Source organism: Pundamilia nyererei, unplaced genomic scaffold, assembly GCF_000239375.1.
Source record: "Pundamilia nyererei isolate P.nyererei 1_Seehausen unplaced genomic scaffold, PunNye1.0 scaffold00427, whole genome shotgun sequence".
Classification (NCBI taxonomy): Eukaryota; Metazoa; Chordata; class Actinopteri; order Cichliformes; family Cichlidae; genus Pundamilia; species Pundamilia nyererei.
In genome coordinates, this window is record NW_005187828.1 from 123285 (window position 1) to 133567 (window position 10283).

General features: G+C 39.1%; 1 protein-coding gene across 1 annotated transcript in view; it reads left to right on the forward strand.

Annotated features, from left to right (window-relative positions):
- Positions 1-1021: 1021 nt before the first annotated feature.
- LOC102203989 (uncharacterized) overlaps positions 1022-10283 on the forward strand; it is a 13108-nt gene continuing 3846 nt past the window's right edge. The window contains exons 1-2 of the mRNA XM_013916018.1: positions 1022-1135; positions 6249-8341. Coding sequence (XP_013771472.1) covers positions 6620-8341 — 1722 coding nt within the window. The 5' untranslated portion in view covers positions 1022-1135; positions 6249-6619. The remainder of the gene's footprint in view (positions 1136-6248; positions 8342-10283) is intronic.

The following is a 10283-nucleotide window of genomic DNA, read 5'->3' on the forward strand; positions in this document are numbered from 1 at the left end:
TCAAAGCCTTTACTTTAAAATATACGCCGTTCAATAGCTGAGCTTAATCTTACAGAGAATGATCAAAGCTCATGTAGAAACAAATGAACAAAAGATTTTCTCCTTCATTTCTGTCAAACAAAGCTGTATGACACGTTTCCAGTGGTTAGTATCATGGTTGCTAGGCAACCTGGGCAGCGCAACGCAGCCTTTTTTTTTTTTTACTTTATTGACAAACAACAGTATCAGCGCAACGGAGGCTAGACCGTCCCATTTCACAAGCCTTGCACTTCCGGCCTTAGCGGTCTTTAAGTACGCGGCCCTTGAGGATCGTTGAGGCTGCGTACTTTAAGGCTGCAGACCCTGAATTGGGAGACAGCCTACACCTGTCGCTGTACCGATCGGGTTTCCGGTACCGATCGGGTAGTGACACCGCCACGTCCTTGAAATTCAGGGAAATGAAGGACGCATTTGAGGGCCGCATTTCGAGCAGCCTTCGTCGCGTCGCTGTGACGTAATCGGTCTTAAAATGCGGCCTTTAAGGCTGCAGACCCTGAATTGGGATACAGCCATAGTCTATTCCTCGTCCACACGTAAACACAAAAAAAGTTTTAAAAGATCTCAGTTTTCGGTGATTCGAACGCCGTTCACGTGTGGACGAAACAGTTGCGTTTTCAAAAATACCCGTGTAGGTGCGGACGTAGTGTAAAAGAGTTAGTAGTTTATTTTATTACTCCCTGTAATTTATTGCAGATTACTCCTATTTGCTTAATTGTTTACTAAATGTTTGAGGTGTGAAATAAACCGCAATGGAGCAAAATATGGCTGTGTGTGGTTGGAGGATGTGTTTGTGCGTGGGCGTGGGCGCGTGCACGCGCTAGGAAGGGGGGGAGGCGAACATTTTTCTTGTAAAACAAAGGGGGGCCCAGCAAAAAAAGTTTGGAAACCACTGCTCTAAGCGATAGATTTGTGTGGAGAAAGCCAGATTTGAAGTTTATGCTTTTATTTTGAAGGGAGGTCTTATAAAGCGGAAGTCCGTTCCGCCTGCACGAGACGTCACACTAAACAGGGACAGTTTTTATTTGGACCCAAGATAAGAAAGCGGAGGACAACCCAGACGCAATCAAAGCTGTTGGCTACGCATTTATTACGAACGGTATGTAACGGGAGCTCTTACTAAACACAGAGCGACATGTTTTTAATCTCAGTGGATGTGTGTACGCCGTTAGTCGTTTCAGGCTTAGCTAGAAGCTAACCTCAGTTAAGCTAGTAAAGGCAGCCTGTAAAAATTGCAGCAGCTACTGTTTGGAGAAACAGTTGGATAGCCGTGCTGCCATGTTTCATGCAGAGGAGTGTGAGCTTGGGATAATACTTTTAGCATCCATATGAAAAAGATCTGTTTGTATCATAAATGCTGCAAAATGTGGGCCGCATGTGCATGTTCTCTTAGATGGTATACAGTTTAAAACACTTTTCTTTGTTAAAAAAAAAAAAACATAAGAAGAGACTTGTATAGATATACATATGTATATGAGTGTGTATACCTGTGTACAGGCAAAGCAAAGGCCTAATTGCAAACAGGGGATTCCCAGGATTTTTAAAATGGGGTGGCACAGACCTCCCCTAAACCTAACCTAACAGCATGACAAGGTTTTAGTAATAAAAAACACTTTGTTAGGTTTAATTGTTTAAAAAAAGCACCTGGTGAGGTTTTGATAACCAAAATAGCAAGTGATGTACAGATGGCAATTTTTTCTTTATGATTATGATCATCATAATCATAAAGGTCTTTTTTCTTTCTTTTCTTTTCTTTTTTTTTTTTTTTACTGAGAACTGTAGTTGACAGGATATTTGACAGGGAGAATCAACTTTTCTTTAATGCAAAAAAATTTCATAGTGCATTAAGGAAATCTGATCACTTATTTTACTAAGTTACAGGGTCCTATTTCCCTGTGCACTGCTAAAAGAAAGAGATACAGATATTTAAATGAAGATTAGCTTGTGTACACCCACTTTTTACCACACATTTTGAAAATGTAGGTGTGTGGAAACGATTGAGCAGTAGCAATTAATGAGTAATTACTCTAACTTATAATTTTAACAGATAACCTTTCTCTTATTAGTCACCTTGGCCAATGTGTGATGTAGAGGAATAAGAGTATAGCTTGAAGAAACTTTAATTAACTCCTATTTAACATGTTAGCAATGATATTCTGCACTGAGAAGAGTCATGAATGCAGAACCATTAGCGCTTACTGGGTTTGATAACACAGGCAAGTTCCGCATGTAAGTTAACAGACTTTTCATTTTACAACTGCAATCTAAAGGTCTTATTCAACTTACTTTTGGCTCAGTAATATTCTTTCATCTGTAACGTAGATGTATTGCAAAGACTTCTCAGAGTAGTCCCTGCACATAAATTCAATAATTTACATATAGAGAGTTGTTTTTCAAAGCAAATACATGTAATTTAATTTCAAAAATGGATAAATATCATGAAAATTTAATTCAGATGAAAAATAAATGAAGGGAGAGGTGGTGTAGTTAGAGAGACAATGCTGTCTGTTATTGAGTTGGGCTGTAGTTACGTGGATTTGTATGCCTCAGCACACCTGGACCACCATGGCCACCAAACCCGAGCTCAAGCGAACTGCTAAAAAACCCCACTGAGCGATCCAGAGAGAAAAGCAGCTGCAGGCAGCCTTTAGCTCCTCTAGGTCAGCTGCAGATACTGTGTTTTACTTCTTCTTGATTTGGAAAACAGACTAAAGTGCTACATTGTGAAAAACTGAATTGAAACATGATGTACATAGTGCTGAGTTATGCAGAACTGAATTTTAGAAGACACAACGAGTAGGAATGTTAATATTTTGTTTAATTATTAAACCAAAAACTTGTTAGGAAATATGGCTTTTTGAAAAGGTCACTTAGATGCAGCTTTGTGTCTCTGTAGTTTACATTTTGAGTAAAGGTGTTATTTTGTCCTATGAAAAAGTTTGTTTGGACACAGTTTAATTTTTTTTATTTTTGGCAGCAGGAAGCTGGATCGAGTCTGTGGGCTGTATTTCACACTCTGTGCTCTAGTTTCAAGTTATTGACTTGAGGCACTTTTAGTCTAGAGTTGTATTTCCTGCATTTCTAAGAATCATTTAATTTTAGAAGTTGTGCATGATGTGTAGTATACGAGCACAAAATGTTAAGATGTTAAATACTTGCTAGATAATATCTGGTAATGTTATTTTGTAGCTTTTGTACTACTAGTATTATTGCTGTTGTTTTTGTTTGTTTGTTGTTGTTGTTTTTTACTGCTCCTGAAACGTCTTGTGAAATTGTTCAAGTCCTCTATCTTGTAGGCTGTCTGGAAGCATTTTTGTTCTATCCCAGACACACACATTCATTTTTATTTATTTTTAACCATTTTTAATATCCTCATTCAAATATATAATTTTTCATGAAGTTGGTAATCTCATCTCTCATCGAATGGATACTGGGACATTTTCCTGCACCAAAAACTTCACGGAGAGGAGTTTGGACATGGACATGTTTTACCACACCACAAAGTAAAGCTGGATTTACGGTCTGTCCGTACTGCATGTCAGATACCAGATTGGTTTGGCTTTCTCAGGCTGCAAGACAATGTCATCTGATGAAAATATGTGGACTGACTGAAGATGAGCCAAAAGCATGTTTTGTTTTTTTTTGTTTTTTTTCTTGCTAACCTTAATATTTTTTTTGTTTTTATTTTAATTTTTTTTGCATTACCACTTGCATTGCCTACCAGATCAACAAGGAGTGTATCGTTTGTTTTTATTTGAGAAGTAATGTCTGGATATAATTTTTATTGAAGATATACTTTTGCAATCTTTTTGGATAATACAGTCAAAGGTTGGGTAATGTTTTCAAATTTTCTAAATGGCATCAGCATTTAAATACCTGAATGTTGATACACAACTTAGATTATAAGTGTACATACATTCATGGACATAAATGTCAAATCAATATAACGCTGTCAGTAATTTATGAGAAATGTAATTTTTTTTCTGGGGCTGAATGGCTGCATAACGTATATTAGGGCTGCTCAATTAATTGAATTTTAATCTCGATTACGATCTAGGGTTTCAACGATCATTAAAAATGACTGAGCCGATTATTAGCCCCTCCCTCGTGCTTTACTCTCGCGCTGCTCCGTGTGGCAAACCGAGCGCACCTCTCTGCATTTCGAACACGTGTCACAACAATTAAGAGCAGCGGTCTCCAACCTTTTTTGCGCCACGGACCGGTTTATGCCCGACAATATTTTCATGGACCGGCCTTTAAGGTATAGCGGATAAATACAACAAAATAAAACTAGTACCGGTACCGAAAAAAAAGGAAATTTATTCATAACACACGTGAAAAGACCAAGGAAAACCAAGTAAATGATTAAAAACAATAACAAAATAACGCTGAAAACCGATTAAAAACCCTGAAAACTATACATTTCACACCTGAGCCTCAACTCTCGCGGCCCGGTACCAAACGACTCACAAACCGGTACCGGTCCGAGGCCCGGGGATTGGGGACCGCTGATTAAGCGGACCCGAGGGAAGCTCTGAAAGCTCAGCAGAAGTTATTTGGAGAGGAGAGTGACTGCTGTTGGTTGAAAAGAGAGGTAAAAAAACTTCAGTGGTGTGGAAACGTTATGGGTTCGCGGAGTCAGATGTGGATCAAGTAGACATAGTGTGTAAACTTTGCTACATTGTCGTAGCTGCACCACAGAGCAACACTGCAAAGTTCACTAAACATAGATGTTTACATTTTTCATTTATTTTTTATATTGCAAACATTTGCACTGTTATCAGTATTTGCACACTATTTTATATTATTTTTTTGACAGTCTTTAAAGTCATTATTCAATACATTGTTATTGTTAAATAAATATCGTCAAATAATCGAGATCTCAATTTCAGTGAAAATAATCGTGATTATCATTTTTGCCATAATCGAGCAGCCCTAACGTATATCTTTCATAGTAAAACAGTCAAGAATTTGGTGCCAAATATTTTGTCTATATTTGGGGTTTTCTGAAATGTGACCGTATACCTGCTTACATTTTAGTAGCAGTGAAAGTTTGAAAAATTCTGAATTTGTCAAGGCCAAGGTTATAATTGTGTCAGAAAGGTTTGGTTCACAGCACTCATTGGTAGAAGCTTGGGGAATTCCCAGGACATCACTGGAGATCTGAAGAGGATTATAGGAGTACACAAGTGAGAAATGTGTCTGAGCCCTTTCTAAACCATTGCAGATTCTGGCATCATCAGATGGAATGGAATAGAATAGATTCAATTATAGAAGTCATTGGGAACTGTACATACTTTGTTAAGATTTGAAAAAGACCCGAAGGACACCATAAAAAGTTGGTTTGAAGAGTCAAAAACCACCAAAGCACAGCTCTGCCATGGATTGGGAGCTGACAGAAGATCATTGCTGAGCAAGTTTTACATCACCATTGACCGAGAGGCTGCGTCTGAAGAGAAAACCCACTGCAACAAAATCAATACTTTTAAAATCAGTTAATGTTGATAACCTACCAAAAGGACAAAGAAGACTTTGAGAGATTTTTTTTTATGAACAAGCATTGAGCTGTTGCTGCCAGTGAAGCTGGTACATCGAATTAGAGTGGATATAATAATGAAAGAAACAGACTACTGAAGAATTCTTTAGCAACTCCCCAAACCATTGTGCAAAGTTTCGACAAAATCAGATATGTCAATAGGGCTAGTTTTGGAACAGGCTAGCTACTAAGCTTTTGGAATGGCCTTTTCAAAGTCCTGAGCTTCAGCTGATAACAAATTATGTGGACTATACTTGAAAGTCAGATTTTTGCCAGGGAAGAAATTATTTCAAACAAAGTGGTAAAATTTGCAAACAGAATGATACTACAAAAGCATAGGTGTTCTGAATGTATATGTAAGAAAACCTTATATGAATTCAATTTTGCGCACAGATAATTTTTTTTTACTCTTAAAAATGTACGTTGCACAGTCATTCTGCCCCAAAAAAGCTCAGTTCAAATTATTCAGTGATTTATAATGATGTTCTCTAAAGTACAAATTGGTTTTTAAATTTTTGTAGTCAATCTGCTGGTGGTAAATGAGTTTGCCTGCATTTTTTTTCTTCTGTTTTCTGACCTTGTTTTCTCTTTTTATCTGACCTTTGATGTTTGTGCTTCCTGTTTATTTCTAGTAGTAAAGATCCTGATATTGTAATGATAAATTTATATTTGGCAGGAAGCAACAGAGTGAACAAATCCAGACAAGACCTTCCAGATGGATTTCACCCATCCAGGAAGCTGAAGCCCACACCAGTTCAAAAACTTTTTTTTTTTTTTAAATTTCTCAGTTTTGTAATTGCTATTGAAGATTTCCCTTCTCCCGCACCCAGGATCACCATCAAACCACATACTTGAAGTTCTCTAAAGGATCTCTCTACACACAAGACTTCGTGATTATGGTTGCCTGACTGAATGGTCACTTTGCATTTTGCACGAGCTCCACATTGACAATGACCTCCAGCATACCTACTTTGTAAAAAAAACCAAAACAAAACACTCAAACACCCATTCCATTGACTGCTGTGGCCATCCTTGACTTTCTGAACCATGTCCCATCCCCTTCATAACCCCTATAATTTTGGGATAGAAAGTTCTGCGCAGTGTCGAAATGCGCTTAGCTCTTCTGGAGCATCCTCTGGAACTTCTGACACTACGTTGGGAACAATTCCTTCACTGCGTGCTTTTCCAGTGAGCTACACCCCCCCACAGAGTAGTTCTATTTTAGATGGAGGCATGAAGAGATCTACAGAAATGTATCTTGGTCAAGCCAGGACAGAGATGAGACAGCAGCCTGTTAACCAGGCCCCTTGCTTTACCAGCACTCAAGAAGACAAGTTTATTTCTTCAACTGCAACGGTTGCCTCCAGTCCAATGTGCTCAGCATCTCAAAGACACTCTGATTTTAAAAGTGGGCCTTGCTCCTTGGACTGGTCAACCTATAAGAAAGTCACTGAAAATGTTTCTTCTAGATTTTTTTCATCTACTTCACTGAGCTTCCAAGGCAGTGGTGAAAGAGAACAGGATATGCAGTCCATTCCAGGCTTAGGTGATTCTGACTATCGAATGCAAGAGAAACCTGTGCTCAATACTGATTCCAGTTACCCAAAGTACTCTTCACAAGAAGCTTCTAACATCCTTTTACGTTTTGGACTTGAAAAAGATGACTTGGAATATCTGATCTCCTACCCTGAAGACCAGATAACCCCTGGCAATCTGCCTTTTATCTTAAGGCAAATCCGCATGAAGAAGGCTGAGAATGTTAAACCTATTGTTCATTCAAAAGCCTGTCCTGAACCTCAACCCACCCCCAGCATGACCGTAATGGACAGGTTCAGAAGGGAAGGGATGCAACAGGGCGAATTGGCACAGATTATCAAACCAAGTAAAGTGATTGACTATGGACATACTAGCAAATACGCTGGAGGGTTTGGCAGTGATATAGGAAAGAGCAGTGAAAGTAGAGCTAACAGTAGTGAGAGTGGCAGTATGTTGCTCATGGACACTTGTGATGGTGACAATTGCAATAGAGAACCACTGCAAGAAGGTACGGCAGAGGTGAAAACCAGCACCTTGGTTTCTTCACATGACCACCGGGGTACTGTTTCCATTAATAGTTCAATGCAGAGCTATGAGCCTCCTCCAAGCAGGAATCTAACTCAACGATTGCTGACTCAGCCACACCAGGCATCTCAAGAAATCATCAGCTCTTTCTCTCTGCCAAAGAAAGACACAGACTTAAGACTTCTCAAATTCAAACCAGTTCCTTTGAAAGAACCAGAGCCAGATTGCCATTTGGCATTAAAAATCCAACCACCTCTTAGTCATATTGCACGTGGTGTGCATCCTGATCAACCTGGGCTTGTGCTCATCGGCAAGAAGGATAACAGCTGCACCAAGGATCAAAGTAAAAGTCAACAACAAGTGCCAAAGGTTGCTAAACCCATAAACAATCAGAAGATGCACCAAAGGCAGATGCAGCAGGAGCTAAAGAAACAGGCGGAGCAGCAGCAGGACCAGAAACAACCACCAGTGCAAATGGGACAATGCCAGTCTGCAAAACCAGCTACTCCTCTAGCACCTCAGATAATTCCTAAACCAGTGAACTTCGTTTATATGCCGCTGCCACTTTCCAGCACGCAGTGTCGTGCAGACAGGGAGCTATCAAAGGTTCTGCCAGCGTTGGCCATGATGCAAGACTATGCTGCAGCCACACCACAAACCTTTCCACATACCTGTTCTCTGTGTTTGCAAAAATGTACTGGTATGAAGGTGAGTGGAAGACCGTACTCTCTTCTGTCTCCATTTAGAACATTACGGGTATTTAGTTCTGTCTATCATTTTGGTTAATTTTAAAAAGAACCAAAAAACCAACATTAATTTGTGAAACAACCTCCTTGCTTCCAAACTTTACGACTGCTTTTTTAAATGTAAATTTCTGTGGCATATTCTTCTGATCTGTTATTTAAGTCTTTCCACCTTGGACAAATACAAGACTTATGAAGTAAATGATTTCTGTCATATTTCAGTCTAGAAGAAAATGACTGGGTGTGCATCAGTCTGCTCATATAGCTTACTAGAGCTGCCTCTTGAAAAAACTGGAACATTTTATAATGGTTCTCAAACAACATCTTTATTCATATATGTTGACATGTCAAAACATGTCACTTAGGGCACAAGGGAGATTGCCAGATGTTGTATTTATGGGGAAAATAGTTAAGATTGGATTATCCGAGCTGCGTTAGTCTCTGAAAGTAATTCATAGTTACCCTTTTTCTAATTTAATTTAACAATAATGGCAAATTGGAAGTTTCTGCCCAACAAAAAGAAAACGATAAGTGAAGATGAAGAGTCTGCAAATCTGAGGAACATGAGCATCAGAAAGATGACTTTTCCCCCTAATTCATATTTAGTTTACAGCCATCCACTTAAGAACAGTTACTGTCTTAAGAAGAGTAGCAGTCATCTTGCAGTGACAGTCATTGGTTGAGATTGTGAAGCAAAATTAAGATGTTCTATAGTATGCTGCAAAAGTCTTGAGCCCCTTGCATTTCCTTTCCAAGGATCCAGAGATGCAATTGTTATTGCAAATGGTATTGAGCAATAGTTCTCCAGGCTTTATGAAGGACTTTCAAAGATTGTCTTTGGACATTGGCTGCTTTTTCACTCATTTCATTCCAGTTCTTGTACCAAACAATTTTCAGAGGAATGTTTTTTGTTTGTTTGTTAAACCAGTTAACACTGATCTATGAATGATTCAACCAATAAAAAAAATCCAGCAAGCCCACAGGTTGAACCACTAGTGTGTCTACACAAAACCGATAACTAGGCAACTAATTCTTTTTAAATTGTAATTTTACGCACTTTGTCAGCTTGTTGCAGAAATACATTTTTAGTTAAATACATGTAAATTGCCAAAGATAACACTTTCTGACCACTGCAGAACATGTAGTGGTTTTGCGCCAAAAAGATGATTCCAAAAGAGCCATTAGCCAAAACCTTAGCATGTGTCCTTAAAATATTTTGAGGAAGCTGGACAAGTGCAAGAACAGAGAAGTGACAATATTGGAAAAACTATTTAAAGCAGATAAACAGTACCTGAAAGTCATGTCCTTCAGAGACAGGAGAAAAAAAAAAAAAAGACCTGCAACATGCATGTGGCCCTTCAGTTGAACAATCTCCTGTTCACTGAAGCCTCATCATGGTCTCAGTGGAAGGGTGGCTGTCAAGAACCTTTTTTAATAACATCTGGTGGTCAGAGGGCCAGGTGGCGCCAGTGTCCAGCAGCCTCTCCTCTGTCAGTGCGCCCCGGGGTGGGTGTGGCTACAATGTAGCTTGCCATCAACAGTGTGTCAATGTGTGTGTGACTGGGTGGATGACTGAATGTAGTGTAAAGCGCTTTGGGGTCCTTAGGGACTAAGTAAAGCGCTATACAAATGCAGGCCATTTAACAATTTACCATTCCAAATATTGGTATCCAGATGCTATTAAAAACTCTTGTCTTGCCCTCATAAAGTTTATTTCTATCCGATTGTTCAGTCTGACGTCACTAGCCGTGTCTGGGTCTAAACTCCGCTGCAGGTCCATATATCAAACGATCACTATGGCATTACTAAGAGTTGAAAAACTGTCTATAAAGTCTTTCATCTTTAATAAAATGATCAGCGTTCTGCTCTACCAGGTGTAACAATTGAGTTTAACATAGAGCTGGGCG